General features: G+C 43.0%; 1 protein-coding gene across 1 annotated transcript; it reads left to right on the top strand.

Annotated features, from left to right (window-relative positions):
* Positions 1 to 807: 807 nt before the first annotated feature.
* On the top strand, positions 808 to 20,269 carry EXO5 (exonuclease 5). Its single transcript, XM_072639996.1, has 6 exons — positions 808 to 969; positions 5,644 to 5,912; positions 8,510 to 8,614; positions 11,059 to 11,231; positions 16,791 to 17,081; positions 19,613 to 20,269. The coding sequence occupies exons 1-6, from the start codon at positions 878 to 880 to the stop codon at positions 19,793 to 19,795; spliced, it is 1,113 nt and encodes a 370-aa protein (XP_072496097.1). The 5' UTR covers positions 808 to 877; the 3' UTR covers positions 19,796 to 20,269.
* Positions 20,270 to 20,322: the final 53 nt, after the last annotated feature.

Genomic DNA, 20,322 nt, shown 5'->3' with positions numbered 1-20,322 from the left:
AAGAAAACTGAGTCAAGGAGCTTAATTGACTTTTCCAAGGTAATAGGATCATTCTGTGGTCAGTGTACACAGCTTGTTTGTTTGCACTTACAACTTTATGAAGGTTGGAGAGAAGAAAGGAGGAAAGAGTAAACACACTGAATCCCATGCAGGCACATAGCACTGCAATACAGGACTTTGCCAAGACTCACATGAAGAGACTTGCCTCAGGTTCCCTAGTGGCTCTGGAGCATTGAAGAAAGTCACAAACCCTGGCCCTCAGTTTCCTTCTCTGTAAAATGAAAGGGTTGGATGTCAGGACTGGTTTATAAGGTCCCCCTTCCAGTTCTGACATTCTATGAGTTGCCATCAGGGGTTGGGGGAAGAATTTCAGCAAAGAGGAGAGTGCTGGGGTTAGGGAGTTGAGATCCTTCAGTTTTCCTTAGTGGGGGTGCGGCAGGGAAAAGCCCTCTCTGTTCTGGGTCACTAAATACCCCTTGGAGCTGAAGTCCTAGCCTATGTCAGGTGGGAAGGGACAATGAGGCACTCTCCAAAACAGCGGGGCTAGGGAAGGGCAGACCAGGACCTCCTTGCCAGCGGGGAGGGAACTAGGCCTTGGGGCTGGGAGAAACAGGGCTGTAAGGAGGAGGAAGCCCTGGAAGGATGTGGAAGGGGAGGAGGAGAGAGGAGAAGCTGGCAGATGGGGTGCGGTGGGGCTGGGGAAATTTAGTCCCGGAGGTGGGAGATGGTACAGAGCTGATATTTACATAGTGCCGTAAGAGGAGGGATGGGAGGGGATGGATGATGCAGGAGGAGGGGCTCCACAGCAGAGGCAGGAGGACCAGGGGGCGGGGACCGTGCCCTAGAACCTGCCCCTTCCGCAACTCGGGGCAGAGCCATGGCAGGGACTGGGCGTGAGTCCAGCGCAGACGAGAACGCGGACTTTGGGGATTTGAGCGACTCGGAGTTCCTCGACTTTTCTGAGCTAGGGTGAGAGGTGATCTGGCCACGGTGGGGGGGAGGGAAGGGGGCAGGGATCGTGCCCTAAAACGCCCGGAGGCCGGGGAGATGAACGCAACCCTCACCTGGAGGGAGCTCACCTCCAAAGCCCGGGGACGCAGTGGGGAGAGGGAGAAAGGCGAGAGTTGCGCTAAGAAGACCAGAGAGTGGCATGGATAGATGATTCTCTCTCTCTCTCTCTCTCTCTCTCTCTCTCTCTCTTTCTCTCTTTCTCTCTCTCTCTCTCTCTCTCTCTCTCTCTCTCTCTCTCTCTCTCTCTCTCTCTCTCTCTCTCTCTCTCTCTCTCTCTCTCTCTCTCTCCTCCCCCCTTTCTCCCTCTCCCTCCCCCTCTCTCCCTCCCTTTCCCTGTCCCCATTCCTCTCCTATCACCCCATTGTTCTCGCTTCCCCTGTATCTATCTGTCTGTCTCTCTTTCCCCGCCCCCCATATCTCTGTCTGTCTTTGTCTCTGTTTCTCTCTCTAACATGTCTGTCTCTTTTTCCCTTCTCAACTTTCTCTCTCTTTGTCTCCGTCTCCCCTCATCCGTGTCTATCTTTGTTGGTTTCTCCTTCTGTATCTCTCCGTACTGTCTGTCCTCAGTCTCTTGCTCCTCCTCCACCTCTGGCTCTTGCTCTCTTGGTACACATGGGAGATGAAGGAGTAGGGTTTATATTGATCCTCAGTGGTTTGAAGTCATCAGGCTCCTGAAAGAATTGGAAAATGTACATGCTGAACCACTGGCTTAAAAGTAGTAGGGACTTCTTTCCTTTAAAAGGTGGAAAGCTACAGGTGTGGAATGTTACTTACCCTGTCAGGTGTCATGAATGCTTTGGTGGATTTTGCTGGTTTCCTGAATTTGGAGTAAGAAGACTCTGGGTTCAAACTGAAATTTTGCTACTTGGTACTGCCTGTGTGACCTTGAGCAAGTCACTTTAATTTCTCTTGACTTTACTTTCCTTATCTATAAAATGATGGGGGTGGACTAAATAATCTTTGAGGTCCCTTCTGGCTCCAGTGACTGGTGTGTGTTTAATCTTTGTTCCTAGGTAAGATTTCCTGGGGAGAGAAGTCAGAAAGATATATTTAGAAATGAATGTGTTGTGAAAGCAAAAAAAAAATTAGCAAAACTTTTTTAAAAGCAATGGCTCTGCTAAGCTAAAACCTCCAAATGTTCAAAGACAGAAGAAAAACACCCATATATATATATGCATATATCTATATCTATCTATCTATCTATATACATATAGCAGCTCTTTTTTGTGGTGGCAAAGAAATAGAATTTGAGATTATGTCCATCAACTGGGGAATGGCTTCTTAGTTATAGTATATGACTGTGATGGTATACTATTGTGCCATAAGAAATGATGAGGGGAGTGATTTCAGAAAGACATGGGAAAACTTATATGAACTGATGCAAAGTGAAATGAGCAGAACCAGAAGAACAATTTGTACAGTTAACAGCAACATTGTAAAGACAACCAACTTTAAAACACTTAGGAACTCCAATTGTCACCAAAAGTAGCCATAATTCCAGACTCAAGATGAAACAGACAACCCACTTCCTGATGGACTCAGTATAGATCGAGACAGTTTTTGGATGGGCCAATGTGAGGATTTGTTTTGCCTGACTCTGCATCTTTGTATTAGGAGTTTCATTTTTCTCGTTTTTTCAATTTTGGGGGCAGAGGTTGGAGAGAGAGAAGGCAGATCAACATTTTAAAAATTAATTTGAATATAAAACAAAACAACAAAAGTGGTGGAGGATAGAAGAGTTCTTTCAAGACAGGAGATAAGCAGATGTCCTACTTTTGAAAATAGAGAGGAAGGAAGATTGCCCAAACTGTAGTCCAGTGACGTTGGCTGGGACAGTCGACAAAAGTATATGATTTTTGAGCCCTTAAGACATAGGACTTGTTCTCAGGAAGATCCAATGTGGTTTCATCACCAATAAATAGAGCATATCCCACTAATGTAGTTTTCTAAAATGATAGATCAGGGGAATTCTGTAAAGTCTGGACCAGGAGGTAGTTAGTAATCTGAGGGCTGTGAACTTGTTTTTAAAATATTTTGGTAACCGAATTTCAATAGAATTGATTCCCTTTGTCATCCTGTGTATTTTATTTTATGCATTGAAAAACATAATTCTGAGAAGGAATCCATGGGCTTACCCAGACTGTCAAGGGTGGGAAGGGGTGTCCATGACACAGAAAAGGTTCAGGATATGACCATTGTTTAGAGATACATGAAGGGCTGTCATGGAAAAGAGAGATTAGAATTAATTTGCTTGGGCCCAGAGAAGAGAACCAGTCATATTAAGTGAAAGTTGCAGAAAGTCAGATTTCATTACCTGAAAAACTTCCCAGCAGTGAGAACTATTCCAAAGTGCAATGGATTGCCATGAAAGGTAGTGAGTTCCCTATCCTTGGAAGTTTTCAAATAGAGTTTGGATGACCACTTGTTGGGGACATTGCAATGGAGCTTCAATATTGATCAGAAAAGATGGCCTTGGAAGTCCCTTCTAATTCTGAGAGACAATCTCCTTCCTCTGAATTTCCCTATTGTTGTTGAGGGCACAACCATCCTTCTAGTCAGAGAGGTTCACAACCTCAGTGTCATCCTCAACTCTCCTCTGTTAATCAGCCATATAGTCAATCAGTTGCCAAATCTTCTCATTTCTCTACAGCACTGCTGGCATGTGTCCCTTCCTCTTGTCATACTGCTGTTGTCCTAGCATATACTCATCATTCATCATCCTTCAGTTAGACAACTGCAGTCTTTTTTATGTAATTTTTATTTTGTTTTTTCAATTAACAAACTTTTTTTTTCTATTTTCCCTCTCCCATTTAAAAAAAAAAAGAACAAGAAAACCCTTGTCACAGATATTCATAATCAAGGAAAACATATTCCCACACTGACCAGGTCCAAAAATATACATCTCATTCTTCATTTGGAATCCATCAACTCTTTATTAAAAGTTGGGTAGCATGTTTGTTCACTGGCCTCTGGTCATTTACATTTGTCAAAATTCTCAAGATTTTAAAAACATTTATCTTTACAGTGTTGTTGTTGTACAAATCTAGTGTAATTTCCCTGTTTTTTTCTTTTGAGTAAATCTATTTTAGCTTTAACTTTGTCTGAAATAATGATTACCTGCTTTTTTCTAATAAATTCTACTTCTGATCTTTATTTTAGTTTGTGTATTTCTTATTTCCTATCCCTCTCGATGCCTCTTTTATTTCTACCCATTACCTTGCCTTCTTATTACTTAACCTACCCCCCCATAGATCTGTCCCTTATCCTCCCATTTCCATTAATCTAAACACCCTTCTATACCCCACCTTATCTTATTCCCTTACCCTCTTATTTCTTTATAAATTTAGAAGACTTTTATTCCCTTCTAAATCTCTTTAACTGAGATCTGATGTAAAGATCCCTCTAAAAATCCCTCCCTCATCGTCTCCTCCTTTATCCGCTTAGCCTTTTATTTCTTTCTGAATTTAGAAGACTTTTATACCCTTCTAGATATATATGTATTGTTCCCTCTTGAACAATACATACTTGAGAGTAGGATTGCAGAACTGCCAGCCCTCCTCCCCCATCTAATTCCTCTGTGTAGCATTATTGCTTCTAAGGTTACTTTCCATCTATTCTGTGTTTATCTTGTATATTCTGATTTATACATTTTGTCTCTCCATTTAGACTGTAAGCTCCTTTGCTTTTTTCTGGATCCCCAACATCTTATACAGTGCCTGGCACATAACGATAGATCAATAAATGCTTGTTGATTGATTGATTACACTTCTTTTGTGCCCTATCATCCTGCAGTGAGGTAGGAACCAAGTAGGTACTGAATACAGACCTGTGTATTCATTACAGACCTATGTATTCATTCCTTGATTCATTCAAGCCAGCACTCATGCACAGTCAGGTCCACACAAAAATACAGTCATTCCCAGCCTCTTTCATATGGTGCAGGTCCATATCAAACCTTTCCCCAAGAAGAATCCCCTGTCCCTCCTTCACCTTTCCACCACCCCTCAAGGACAAGTACACTGAGAGTCTTGGATTTCACATTCTCTTTTAGGTCAGAAGTCAACAAATGGTTGAGTGTCTCTTCCAACACTCACTTTTATCTGGTGTCTTAACAAAGTGCTTTTCTCACAACCACTCCTTGAGGTAAATAGTGCAAGTATTTCTATCACCATTTTACAAAAAAGGAATCTGAGGCTCAGTTAAGTGTCTTGTCCATGGTCCTACAACTCGTAAATGTCAGAATCAGGATTGGAACCCGTGTTTTCCAGACTCAGCTCAGCACTGGCTATTTCAATTACACTATGCTGCAAAGCTGGGGGTGGGAGTAAGAAACTTGGATGTGTGGGAAAGGAATGAGCATTTATTAAACACCTACTGTGTGTCTTTAAGCTCTTTATAGATATTATCTCCTTTGATGCTTACAACAACTTTGAGAGAGAAGTGTTATTATTAGCCCTATTTCACAGATAAAGGAACTGAGACACATAAGAGTTAAGTGACATGCCCAAGGTGACACAGCTAAGTTTCTGAGTCCAGATTTGAACTCAAGTCTTCCTGACTCCAGGTTCAGCGCTCTATCCATTGTGACACCCAGTTACATCTGGCTGGAATTTCAATGTTGTCTATTTTCAGAGATATCGAAGACCTTGGGAGCCAATCCAGCTCCTCTTCAGGAAACCCCAGAAAAGAAGTAGACCCAGAGGGGCCATGGAAACGGAAGCGAGAGGCAGATGCTCTGACCCCAATGGAGAGGTTCCACCTTAGGTGCTTGTGGGTATCCGACCTGTCCACGCAGTGCTGGTGTGAGCAGCAAATGGTATATGGGAAGGAACTCCCAGACTTCCAGTCGACGGAGAAGGCTGCTGTGCTGGGTGCTGGAGCCAGTATCCACCTCGCCAGAGGTAGGGAAGAGAGGAAAGGCAAAGCTTTAGGGTGGGCCCCCATCCTCCAAGAAAACCCCAACTGTGGCCCTAAATGTGGATCATGGTTCTGGAGCTGGAAGGATCCTCAGGAGCCACCTAATCCAATCATCTCATTTTACAGATAATGATAATAACAAAAATGATAAAAGCTAGCGTTTATATCATGCTTTAAGGTTTAACTCCTTTACATAAATTATATCTGTCACTCCTCACCTTGTTGGGTAGATGCTGTTATGGTCCCCATTTTACAGATAAGGAAACTGAGGGAGAGACAGACAGAGAGAGACAAAGAGGGACAGAGAGATAGAGAGACATAGAGAGAGAGAATGGAAATGATTTGTCCAGGGTGGCATAGCTAGTCTTCTATTACTTTCTCTCTACCCTTGTCTATGGATGCGAATCTGAGGTCCAAAGAGTTTTTAAGTGACTTATCCAAGGTCCCACAAGTGGTAAACAGAGCAGACTCAGGTCCTCTTTGCCATGTTGAAAAACATCTCACTTTTACAGTTCATGTCTATTGATGTGGAATCTGGGTATCTTGCATTTCTCAGTCAGCACAGTGGTGGTACTGCTTATAAGACTGATCCTAGCCCTGGGAGATCCTCAGCCACCTTCCAAATCGTAATAATTCAGGAGATCTTGATGTTACTATGTACATTATGTTCTATTGGCAATCCACTCATGTAAGGAGATTATAGACCTTTATTTTATAGAGGAGGAGACTGAGGCCCAAGGAGAATGGATCACTCTCTCAAGGTTATGGAGGTAGTAGACATCAGAAGGAAGATTTGAACCCAGTGTCTTAGACTCTTTTTGCAGTTCTAGTTTGTCTTCCTGGTCCCAGTTTGTCGTAGCTGCTTTTGAGAGTTACAGATTTTTAAAGAAAAGGTAGACTGGCCAGTGATATTAAAAGCAATAGATTTGTATTACAGGAGGGTATTGGATTTGGGGGGGGGGCAGGGGTGAGCAGGACCAATAAAAGGTGACCAGAGGCAGGAGTCACCAAGGATGGGGTGATGACCCTCAGGCCATGACAGGAGGAGGGAGGAGTTCAGTGATGGGCCCACTAGAGGCTACCTCCAATAGATGACCCATGCCCTGAGCTCTCCCTTCAAGCATCAGAACTGCTCAGAAATACAAATAAGAGCCTGAGCTTTTGTGGGGGTGGAGCAGAATCCATGGTGGGTGTTTCTGATTGATTACCCCACATGTGACTCCACAGGCAGGGAGATGCTGGAGGATGTTAGCCTAGGGAAGATACCAGATAATGGAGGGATCTAGAAAAGGGTCAAGGCAGAGGTCTTGGGCAAGAGGAGTGGATAGGCCTGTTGTAGGGCAGGCTAAGCCCAGAAAATTATGGAACTTAACAGGAATGCCCTCATCTGGCCATTTTGAGTGTCTCCAGTTCACCAAGGACAATTCTCAAGGTCCAGATCCCTTGTCAAGAAACCCACTTATCTCTAAGAAGGTAGAAAATGGCCAGAAGCATTTATTCCTTCTTTGAACCACACCCCAGGACTGTGTATTACATTCTGTTTTATAACACAAGGTGTCCCAAAAGTCTTAGGGCAGTTTACAAGCTTAAAACTGCCCTAAGACTTTTGGGACATGCTGTATCAATTATGATATAATATAACTAGCATTTATCTGATTCTTTAAATTTTGCAAAGCACTTTACAAAATATTATCTCATTTGATCCTCACAGGGCCCTGGGAGGAAGGGGCCCTATTTTACAGAAGTGGAAACTGAGGCAGGCAGAGGTTCAGTGACTTGCCCAGGGTCACACAGCTAATAAGTGAGGCTGGATTTGAACCTAGGTCTTTCTGACTCCAGGTCCACTGCACCACCTAGCTTCCAGAATTCCAAGCCACTCATTTCTTGGATTATGAAGTATTATTCTGTATTCAGTGTACATCTTAAGCAGAAGAGGTCTCTGTTCACAGCAGAACTGAGTGATGATGCTTTGAGGTATGAAATGTGAAGGGCTTGCCTAACAGAAAGGGTCTTCTGGGACCTCTCAAAGATAAGCAAGTGTGTCCTTGTCCTGGGGCGGCTAGGTGGCTGGAGTCAATCTTCCTGAGTTCAAACCCAGCCTCAGACACTTACTAGCTGTGTGACCCTGGGCAAGTCACTTCACCCTGTTTGCCTCAGTTTTCTCACCTGTATAATGAGCTAGAGAAGGAAATGGCAAACCACTGCAGTATCTTCGCCAAGAAAATCCTGAATGGAGCCACAGACAGTTGGACACAACTGGAAAATGACTGTCCTCATCCCATCTGCACACTGGATGCCTCTCCTTGGGTAAACTCTCCCTGTCCAATAGATGGACCCTGGTTAGGCCCATACACCCTGGGGGAATTTCTGCTGAGACCTTCTGTGTCCTCTCCAGCCCCATCTTACCCAGGCCTATTCAGAGGACCCTGCACCTTTTCTCATTCTCAAGTCTAGAGAACTCATTTATGCGGAGAAAGAGAGACAGAGTAGTCTTTGAGACAAGGGCTGGAGCTTTGGATTCTTCCTAGTGTGAGGAGGGAGAGACAAAAAGTACCCAACACTAACCTGTTTCTCCCTTCAGAGCTGGAACTCCACGACCTTGTGAACATCCACACCTCCACTAAGGAAGATATCTGGGCAGTGAAGTTGCTGAATGTTCTATCTATGGTACCCATCCTGCAGTCAGGTAAGGGGACTTGGGAATACAGATCTAGAACTGGCAGGGGCCTCAAGGGCCAGTGAGTCTGACCCCTCGCATTGTAGATGAAGGAAGGGGTGGGCAGCAGCCTTCCCTTGAGTGGGCTGCATTAGTTTCAGCTGCTAAAGCTCTGTGGGCAAGATTGAAAAAAGACAGCATGAATATGAAGAATTCAGAGACAAATAGAAAGATATATGTGAACCAATGCAGAGCAAAGTAAGCAGAACCAGGAAAGCAATTTACATGGAAACTACGATATTGTAAGTGGAAAGAATAAAAAATGAAGCTGAGTGCCTTGTAATTTGAATGACTAAGCTTGGCCCCCAAGCAGAGTGATAAGATGCTGCTCTCTCCCTTCTTTGCAGAGGAGGTACCATAACTGTAGAACATGGCTATTATGGGCCAGGCCTGACTCTGACCAGTCCAGTGGTTCACATTTGGGGTGGGGACTAAGCTGGACATTTAAAAACCTAACATTTAATAGAAAAGACATTTACTTAACAATTGTATAAGAAAACTTCAGTAATGATGATGATGATGATGGTAGCAGTAGTAGTTAACATTTGTATGGTGCCTATGACATATCAAACTCTTTACAAATATTACCTCAACAGCCTTGGGAGATAAGTGTTACTACAGATGAGGAAACTGAGGTAGACAGAGGTTAAATGACTTGCCAGTCATACAGTTAGTGTCTGAGGTTAGATTTGAACTCAGGTCTTCCTGACTCTAGGCAAAGTGTTCTATCCACTGTGTCACCTAGCTTGCTCCAACAAGCAAGAATACAGAATTGATTTAGTTGGGCACAGCTACCCTGCCTCCAAATTACCCAAGGTGGACACCAATTAGGAGCATATGTGAAAACCAAGATGGCATTGACTCCTTATGCTTTGGGCTTTTGTAATTAAGTTCAGGAAGTCTTACAGTTGTACATAGAAATGAAAATTATCTTTCCCATCTATGGATGGGGAGATAGAGAAGATCATAGAAGATGAAATAGACAATTTTGATTACATAAAATTTAGATGTCTTTACACAGATGAAATCAGTGTAGCTAAAATGAGAAAAGAAGCAGGTAACTGGGGAAAAAATCTTTGCAATAAGTTTCTCTGAAGGTGATAGATAGGACATAGTCCTGTTTTTACCAGAGAATTTCTTTAAAGGATTGTTCTTTTGATGGGGAAAGGTAGTTTGTCTTACTGAGGCCCACTCATGAGTTGTTGCTAGGCATAGTGTCCTTGGACTGGGGAGAAAACTGTCAGAGATAGTGTTTTGACGCTAGGGAGAAATGTGATCTTGGAACTGGGGGTCCAAGCACAAGCACCCCATCATTCATATATATATATATATATATATATATATATATATATATATATATATACACACATTTAAATATATGTGTATCTGTGTATATATGTATATGTATACACACACACACAAATAATACTGCTAGGAATATTTTGGTATGAATGAGTCCCTTATTTCTGTCATTGAACTCATTGAAATTATTAGCCCAAGAGTGGGATCCCTAGGACAGATAGATCAAAGGGAATAAACAATGTAGTTACTTTCTTAATTTAGTCATCATTTTCTCCAATAATGAGGAACAAGTTTCTTAATGAAGATGCTAAATCCTTTTGACTGTTACTTGTGATTGGAAAGTACCTGCCAAGGTCCCTGTCTGCCTTTCTTTTCCCTCTTTTAATTAAAATTGTATTAATTGGGGTGGGTAGGGTAGGGTATATCTCTTTCATTTCCAGAAATATCCCTCTCCTTTCCCTACCCTGAAAGCCATCCCATTCAACAAATAATAACAAAGAAGGGGATAAAAGGTAATTGAGAAAAACTAATACCTTGACCCAGCTGACAGTGCAGTTGTGCAGTGTTCCATACCCATAGTCCCCTCTACCTCTGCAAAGAAGAGAAGGGGATGCATTTTCTTATCTTAGATGCCAGGCCTCTCATTATAATCACACAACATTTAGTTTCAATATTTTTCTCATGGTGGTTCTTTCTATTTACAGGATCATAGTCATCGTTCATGTTGCTTTCCTGGTTCTCCCTGTTTTAGTTTGCATCAGTTCATATAAATCTTCTCTTTGCTTTTCTGTATTCTTCCCATTTGTCATTCCATCATTATGCTCTATTTCATCCTAATTTACGTAACCATTCCTTAACTGATGGCTACTTAGCTTTTCGCTATAGAAATTCCCCAAGGAACCATTCCTACTTTTCTCCCATGTTTTCAAGCTATCATTTGGAAGGAAATAGGGGAGATACTATTTACATGAAGAGGTGTCAGGCTCTGAGGACACCTCCTTGTGTCTGCTTTTTTTTTCTTTGTGACCACTGTGAGAAAGCAGAGAAACCCCAGGCCAGAGGGAGAATGAATGCATTGCCTGGGAGTGATGTCACCCTCTGTTCTCTGACAGGTGGGACAATCCGGGAGTTCCCAGTCTTTGGGGAAGTAGAAGGAGTGTTCTTGGTTGGGGTAATTGATGAGCTGCATTACACTTCAAAGGGGGAACTAGAACTGGCTGAGCTGAAAACTCGCAAACGACCCATGATGCCACTCGAGGCTCAGAAGGAGAAGGACCGTTTCCAGGTGCGTGAGGGTGGCAGAATCATAGATGTTAGAGTTGTAGATTCAGAGAAGGGACCCCAGGACACATAGGATTATAGCACCCTTTATCTAGAGCTAGATTGAACCTAAGAGACCATCATGTCTTACCCCCTGTAATGGTAACTATGAGAGTTTAAAGATCTTCCCTACCTATTAATGGGCCTGCCCATTAAGGAAAGTTTGATTAGGGGAGACCCATATCTTCTGTTAATTTTCTAATGGGGCACTGGTTCTCAGGAGTTGTAAAGCCCTCTGGCTCTGAAAAATGTATAAATACTCAGAGACTGAGGTTTTACTTTGGGTATTAGTTTTTGGAAGAAGGTTTGTGTGCCATTTGAGACTCTGGGAAGCTGCTAAGCAGCCCCCTGGCATTGAACACCCAGATGTTGGTGCTTCTCTATCTGGTAGCTATGTATGTAAGATCAAACAGTTATCTGTCTATTGATCTGTGATGTATGTATTGCTTACTATCAGGCAGTTGAAAACCCTGTCTGTTGATATTGATTTCTCTGTATTTTCTCTGAAGTTCAGAGTACTGACTTTTTCCCCTGAACTAAATGAATGATACATGTCCTTGATTAATGTGATTGTCGACCCCACAAAAGTTGCTTTCTTTTTAGAAAAGCAGATCTAAGAATACTCCTATGTATGTTGGGGTCCTTGCTGTCACATTTTACAGAGGAGGAAACTGAGGCATGGGGTCATTTTTGCCCAACCCCCTAATTTTACAGATGACAAAACTGGAGCCTACATAGGTCATAGGATCAAAGACATAGAACTAGGAGTCTAAGCCAGTCACCTTCTATTACTGCAAAGGAAACATAGATCCAGAGGTGAATTGACTTGCCCAAGGTCATCCAGAAGTTAAGTGGCATAGCTGGTGTACTAACTTGACAGTCAGCCCTGTCTTCTCTATTCCACCATACCTGAGAATCCTGGAACCCAAAGGACTTCATCTAGTCTAGGTCAGTTATTTTACAGATAAGAGAATCTCAGGTCCCAGGAAGAAGACACACCTTGCCTACAGTCACATAAGAAATTAGTAGCAGAGCTGGGATTAGAACCCAGGTCACCTCTATATCTAGTATACTAGACCCTTTAGGGGGTCTTCTTTAAGGGGACTGACTCAGCCAGCTCAATTCCTATAGTTAACGATAGGGTCATAAGGCTCCCAGAATATGATTGATCAAAAACCTGAATACCATTCTGTAGGAAATGATACAAGAAAACCGCCCAGAATTTTTGAATGCAGATAAGAAACTTTTGATCAACTGATCCACAGATCATCACCAGAGGAATCACTCCACTCTTGAAACTCCAAAGCATATATACATACATACAATATATATGTATATACACACACACACACATACCTATATATACACACACACACATTATATCATATTTAGTTATTTTTAGTTTTATAGATATATATTATTTAATGTTAAATATATAGTATGCATACAGACTACATGTGTATGTAGACATAATACTCTGATGTCTGATATAATACATAATTATATATGACATGCACAATATATAACATTCACATATATACCATTTAACTATATTATAGAATTATTTAACTACGTATTTAACTATATTATAGAATTATTAGAATATAGACGCATATAAATACATATCATATATATTATATCTAGTATGCATGTTAACATAAGTGTATCTATATACTACAGGTGTAGATACACTTCCATAGTACATATATTTAACTATGTCTAATCTAATCTATGTATATGTGCTCTAGATACAAACTATCCAGATGTAGTAGTTAAATGTCATAGTTCCAGTACCCAGCTGTTTCCAAATCATGTTGCCTGTACGCTGGCCATGCTCTTCCTAATCCCTCCTTTGGAAACTAGACTCTGGCCCTAGGACCGTGGGCTCTGAGAGGGGAGCCAGGCCTCCCTCAGCCATTGCCAAACTATCCAATTGGGTGTGTTCTCCCCTCCCTCCCTTTCTAACTACCCGTCTTGTGTTGTTTTCTCCCATTGGAATATAAGCTCTTTGAGGACAAGGACCATCCTGTTTGCTTGTATTTGTGTCTTCCACTCTTAGCACTGCACCAAGTACGTATTAAGGGATTTAGAAGTGCTCTTTCATTCATCATTCCCTCCAAAACCACACATGTCTCAAATAGGCAGGATGAAAAGCTGGAGCTGTAAAGGAACACAGATTTGAATCATGCAGGTTTATTTTGGAGTCATGAAGAAATTCTAAAAGCAAAGGAACTCTAGCAACAAACCAAAATGACTTCTGCAAAGCCAAGAATAATCACCAACACAGAGAAATGGAGTTCAACGAAAGAGAGGTGGGGGGGGGCATTCTTGAAAAACCCACCCACTAAAGTGAACTGAATATCTGGTGTTCAAACAGTCTAAAAAGGCAAACGCTAGAATGATAGATGAGCAGAAGCAGAGCACCAGGCCTTGAGTATGACTCATCTTCCTGAGTTCACATCTGACCTCAGACACTTACTTAGCTGTGTGTCCCTGGTCAAGTCATTCAACCTTTTTGCCTCAGTTTCCTCACCTGTAAAATGAGTCAAAGAAGGAAATGCTAAACCACTTCAGTATCTTTGCCAAGAAAACCCCAAATGGGGTCACCATAAAACAGTCCAACAACTGGAAAATAGATTAGAACCATTATCAAGAAAAAGCTAAATTAATAAATCTTCTGTCTTATCTATGTATAGACTATTTAACCAGCTTATTGAGCTGAAAGTTAAAAGGAAGAACAAAGAGGGATCATCAAAGACAAAGGGGAACCCAGGAAATCTTAAAGAATCAGGAGGAGATAAGGAGGAAAAACTGGGTGTGTTCTAAACCTTATGACTCTCATATGTTTAGATCTGTATCTAGTGGGAGGAATAACTGGGGGGAATGGTTGGATAGGGGAATGGGAAGGTGGGAGATAAGGATGGGGGCTGGTGTTATAGATGCGCCCCCACCCCGGTCTGAGTCGAGCAGAGGAGGGAGAGACATTTCTTGAAACTCAACAAGACTGAAGGCCATGGGAGAACAGGTTAAAATCAATGGGGCTGAATAACTGCCTGAAAAGAAGGAAGGAGATTAAAAACCAATCCATAAGCCAATAATGCATAAAACCTAATACACAAGAAGGAAATGAGGGAAAACAAACCTCTGCCAAAACTTTGAATATGAATGGATTAAACAATCGGAGAAGATGAAGAAAATGACAATGCATAAGAAAACAAAACCCAACATTTCAGTGCAGGTAAGGAACAAGTCTATAAAATGAAGAAACATTTTTTGGGTTGTTTTTTTTTTTTGGAGGCAGTTTGGGTAAGTGACTTGCCTAAGGTCACACAGCTATTAAGTATCTGAGGTCAAATTTGAATTCAGGTCCTCCTGACTCCAAGGTCAGGACTCTATCCACTGTACCACCTAGCTGTACCAAGAAACAATGAAAATGAGAGTCTGGAACAAAATTTACTATGAATGAATGAATGAGTGAGTGAATGGAAGAAAATGTATTTACTAAGTGTTTACTGTGTACTAGACAGTATTGTGCTGAGTGTTGGAGATAGAAAGAGAAAAAAAGGAGGTTTACTCTTTTGTCTGAGATTTCCATCCTGGAATTAAGGGAGATGATACATAAAAGTAAAGTCACTTGAAGAGCTTATGGAAAATCATAATGATACAGTGGTAGAACTGATGGGGATACCAATAAGAAAGCAGTCTCTGCTCTTAGAAAGCTTATATTCTAATAGGGGAAACCACACATCTGGAGGAGAGCTGTTTCAGTTTAGAAAGTCACAGGGGGATGGTAAGCGGAGCCATACTTTTGATTTGGTCATTGTTCCAGAGCTGTACAGGGGAAGTAGCTAGGGAATTAGTAAGCCCACCTCGGCAAGGTGAATGGCAAGAAGAGTACTGGGGTGTAAAAAGAAGGATGACTATCGTGGGCCAAGGAAGCATTCATCAGTCAAAACAGCTTGGGCACTGAGGTGGGAGATCTAGAGCTGAACTGCTTAAGTACCCCAGGGCCTGGCCTGTAGTACTGATGAGGCAGCCAGAGGGTGTCAGGTCAGAAGATGACCAACGTGTAGGTGCCCAATAAGCATTTGTTGGATTAGTTCAAACAGGGAAGCTAGCTGGAGCCAGCAGGAATCCAACGATCAGTCAAGACGAAATACTAAGCACACAGTGAGTTAATGATAACCCAGATCAAAGTGGCAGCAATAGGGGCCCAAAGGAAAGGATGGATGAAAGAGACTTTTCAAAGCTTTCTTTGGTCATTCCGCCCCAACATCCTCCTGGAGGGGAAAATAGGCTGTTAGAGTCCAGAGTCTTTGTTCATGATAATGACTCACATTCATCGACTGCTTTACTGCTCCCAAAATAATCTTCTGAAAGCCAGATCATTCTCTTGCTGAAGAATCTCTAGGGTGTCTCTGGAGTAAAATACAAAGTCCTCTGTTTAATATTTAAAGTCCCTCAAGACCTGACTAGAGCCTGCCTTTCCAGATTTATTTCATGCCCTTGTCATTCGGTCATTTCAGTTATGGTAACCCCATTCGGGTTTTTCTTGGCACAAAAAGTGGTTTTATAGATGAGGAAACTGAGGCACATAGGGCTAAATGACTTGTCCAGGATCATACAGCTAGTGTCTGAGACTGGATTTGAATTCAGATCTTCCTCACTCCAAACCTGCTCTTTCCATCTCCTAGTTATCCCTTATTTCACATTATTCTCCCTCATACATTCTCTTTTCCAGACAATCAGTTTCCTTGCTGTTTTTGGCACAGAAAATTCCATCTTTTCTTGCCACTCCTTTGAACAGACTGCTTCCCCATATCTGGAATCTCTCTCCCTCCCCCCTCCAGTCTTTGCCTCTTAGAATCTGTACCTTCCATTCTAGGTCCAACTTATGGATTGAGGTACTACCTCCTGCTGTCATTTCTTATTTCTTCCCTGAGCACCCGAGCCACCCAGCTCCCCATTGTTAGATCTTTTCTCCTCTGGAGAGAGGACTTTACATTTCCTTGGGGTATATTGTGTATTTCCTTATCTGTCTACATGTTTAATCATCCTAGTAGACTTTTTTTTTTTGGTGATGCATTGGGGGTTAAGCGGCTTGGCTAGTACCTGAGGTCAAATTTGAACTCAGGTCCTTTTGACTCCAGGGTCAGTGCTCTATCCACTGTGCCATCTAGCTGCCCCAGGATGTTTGACTTTGACTTTGTATCTCCAACCCTAGATGCCTAGTGGGTGCTTAAATAAATGCTCAGTTTGAAGTGAATTGACACAGTTCTCTCCCCACAACAACTTTGTGAGGTAGTGTATATATTATACCCATTTTACAGGAAACTGAGGCTCAAAATATTTTAAATTCAATTTTGCAAGCTCTTAAGGAGCTATGGAAAAGGTAAGTGATTCATCTGGGGTAGATAGGTTTTTCATCGTCAGCCTGGCTCCATCCAGGTCTGATAATTACCCAACAGTGCTTTTTTGGTTAAGTCTGGTGCTGTTTGCCCTTATGATCTCCTCTCTTCCCTAGGTCAGCCTCTATAAATGTATCTTTGATGCGATGGTGCGGGGACAGGTGACGCCTGCCAGCCTGGTGCACCACATGAAGCTGTCCCCAGAGCTGCTGCTGGGCCCCCAGGTGCAGAGTCATGCCCAACAAGGGGGCTTCACTGTGAAGTCCTTTGGAGAGCTCCTGGAGCTGACTTTCTTGTCCCTGACTCTGTCTGACCTCCCAGTCATTGATGCTCTGAAGATAGAGTATAGCCACCAGGAGACAGACACTGTGCTGGGCACGGAGATGGTGGTCTTTGAGGAGAAACAGGTAAGCAGGAGGGAAGTCAGGTAGGGGAGTAGCTACCTCAGTAGAGACAGAGACCATTCATTCCTTACCCTCCAGATAGCCTGTGGGACGTGAACCCTCTGAATTGAGTGGGGCCGATTGAAAGTCCCTTCAGGTTAGACAGGAAGGTAGAGGGGAAAGGGGAGGTCCAAAGACTGGGGATGTATGAGGAGTCAGGAAGGGTTTAATACCCTCACTAGCCCATGGCACTCCATCTCCCGCCTTTGCCCTGACTGTCTCTCTCCTCACTCCTCACCCCTTCCTCTTCACTTACTCCAAAACTCAGCTCAAGCACCTCCTTCTGCAGGAAGCCTTCCCTGGTTCCCCCAATTGCTGGCCTAACTCCCTTCTGTTTATTTCACATTTATTCCGTACATTCTTGCATGTTTTTGCTTTTTTTTGGTCCACAAGTACTTCTCACAGTGCCTGGCTTAATAAGTAGGTGATTAAGAAATGCTCGTTGATTTGTTGATCGATTGATAGATATGTTACCTCCTCTAATGGAACAGAAGATTCTTGAGCATAGGAGTTGTCTCATTCTTAGTATTCGTATCCTCATTGCCTTGTAGAGTGCCTGGCACACAACAGGTGCTTAATAAATGCTCACTGATTTATTGGTTGATTGATATACATGTTGCTTCTCCTGATGGAATAGAAGCTCCCTGAGCTATGTTTCATTCTTTGTATCAGTATACCCAGTACTTAGTATAGTGCATGGAACATAGTAGGTGATTAATAGATGCTTATTGATTTATTGATTGATTGATATACATATTGCCTCTCCTGATGGAACAGAAGCACTCTGAGAGATGTTTAGTACAGTGCCTGGAACACAGTAGGTGATTAATAAATGCTTATTGATTAATTGTAGCAATACTAAGCTCAATCCAAGCTAAGAAATATTTTAAAAATTCTTGTTGTCTCTTGCTTTTACATCATCTTTATTTCTAAATAAATCCCTCTCTCTTCCCCTCCCCATTGAGCATCCCTTGTAACAAAGAGGAAAGAAAGAAGAAAAGCAGGTCAACCAGATGTGGCAACCGAGTCTGAGTGCACATACAATATTCCACACCTCTTGGCCCCTGTGTTTGCCAAAAAGGAAGAGAGATGCCTTTTTTCCTCACTTCTCTAGGCCCAAGCTTCAGCAAACATTTATTAAGTAACTACTGTATACTGAGAACTGCACTAGTCCTTATGAGAGATACTAGTGCCTGCCCTCTCTGTGAAGGTGGATATAACACATCTTGCCCACTTCTGTGTTAGATGGGGGGGTGGGGTGAGGAGAAGAAGGGGAAACAAAGGAAAGAAAATAAGGCTTGTAAAGCTCTTGCCTCTCTAGTGTACCACCATCCCTATTTTACAGATGGGGATACTGAGCCTCAGAGAGCCAGAGTTACTTATCCAAGGCCACACAGCCAGTAAGCAATCTGTGTATTCAGACCAAAGTCTTCCTGAATCCAAGTTTTCCATTTAACACCCTGGCCCTCAAACTACCCATTAATTATCTGAGGAGACAAGGCCCATGCCCACAAAATGGCACATGACATAATTTAGTAGCAAGTTGGGCAATCTGGTCTTTGTGCTTTCGCAATGAAAAGAAGGTAAAGGCCATCTCCTAGGCTGCTCCAGCTCATGTCCCTCTTCCCTCCCTGTCTTTTTTTAAAAAACAAGTTTTATGAATTCCTTTATTTTTATGTGATTTTTCCTGCATAAGTACCCCTCCACCCAAAATAAGCCTTCCTTTTTAACAAAGAAACATAGTTAAAACCAACTGATATGGTGATTGTTTCTGACTGTACATGCAACATTCTGTACATGTAACCCCCTATTCTCTTCCAAAAGGAGAAAACAGTTGATTGGGCGGGTTCAGACTTGTAATTACATATTATACATGTTTGGCATTCCTGGTGAGGCAGACTCCCTCCACTGATGCCTATTCAGAACTTACCTGGAACACATAGCTTTAGGGGTTGTCTAGGGTGAAATGAGGCTTCCCTTGTCCCTCAGCTCTTTTGTGTCAGTCCTGACTCAAACTCCAAGGCCAGCCCTCCATCCTCTGTGCTCCCCTACATCCTCCTGTCCCTCTCTCTGTCTTTGTTTCTGTCTGTCTCTGTCTCTCTTTGTATCTCTCCTTTTTTACCTGTCTCTGTTTCTATTTCTGTCTTATTCTCTCTTTCTCCTTCTTTGCCTCTCTGTCTCTCATTCCAGAAGGGGAGGTTTCTCCTTCACTAGCCATTCTGGGATGGTGGTTTCATGATGTACCATGGAAAAAGGCCTGACTTAAAATCTTGCCTCTGATACTTACTGCCTGTGTGACATTGGCCAAGTTATTTAATGTCTCTGGGACTCAGTCTCCTCCTCTGTAAAATGGAGGAGCCGAACCAGCCAGCCTCAGTGGCACCTTCCTGCTCTGTATTCGGCATCTTTGGGTCTGAATGGACTGACAAGTAGTTGGGAAAAGAGCCGTGCTGAGTCTGGCTTACCTCTTGTTTCCCTTGTTTTCGCCCCTGCAGGTAAGGGACAAGCTTCAACACCACCTCGGGTACTGGACAGGACTCAGGGAACCCCACGGAGTAGACGTGAAGGAGGCGTGGAAGTGCCAGATGTGTGACTATGCTGCCATCTGTGAATGGAGGCAGAATGGGGGAATGAGGACATTGACCCAGGAGGAGCATGCCAAGAAGATGACCAAATGAAGGGACCAGGCCAAGCCAGAGGGCTGGGAAGACCCAGTGGGGTCAGCTCTCCCCAGTCCAAGACGAGTTCTTGGCCGTCTCTCACCAAGAACCCCAGGGGAGGAGTCAACTGGGGAGAAATTGTGGGCCTGGCTCTGAGGACACATTCATTTTTGCCTCACAGAACTGCCTGATTTCTTGGGCTCTGGCTCCTTGCAGATTCACAGCAGGGGCCTCAGGGATTATGGGAAGCACAGATTCCTCCTTTTCTCAGGGATGAATGTGGAGGAAGGGTCTAGCTCCTCTACCAGAGCTCTGCTGCCCTCATCCTGGATACATCCTGGAAGGGGCTGCTCAGGGACTGCCCAGGGGGCCTCCTGGGATGGCAGGGGTAGAGGAGGCCACACTCTGGAAGGAGTTGGAGCTTCTTTTTTCCTGAAAGAAAATTCTGCTTTCCTGTTCTTCCCTAATAAAGACTTTTTTATTTTTCCCAAACAGAAGGGGCTGATGGCTCCCCAGTAACCAACTTTCCCAAGGTCACATGCCAA

This window comes from Notamacropus eugenii, chromosome 2, assembly GCF_028372415.1.
Source record: "Notamacropus eugenii isolate mMacEug1 chromosome 2, mMacEug1.pri_v2, whole genome shotgun sequence".
Taxonomy (NCBI): domain Eukaryota; kingdom Metazoa; phylum Chordata; class Mammalia; order Diprotodontia; family Macropodidae; genus Notamacropus; species Notamacropus eugenii.
The sequence above is the reverse complement of the archived record's forward strand: the minus strand, read 5'-3'. Positions and strand labels throughout refer to the sequence as shown.

Bases quoted from the DNA above. Each gene is read 5' to 3' on its own strand.
- EXO5 (XM_072639996.1), top strand. From the start codon at position 878: ATGGCAGGGACTGGGCGTGAGTCCAGCGCAGACGAGAACGCGGACTTT. The intron at 5,913-8,509 runs GTAGGGAAGAGA...TTCTCCCTTCAG, and splicing joins CAGTATCCACCTCGCCAGAG to AGCTGGAACTCCACGACCTT. The intron at 11,232-16,790 runs GTGCGTGAGGGT...TCTCTTCCCTAG, and splicing joins AGGAGAAGGACCGTTTCCAG to GTCAGCCTCTATAAATGTAT.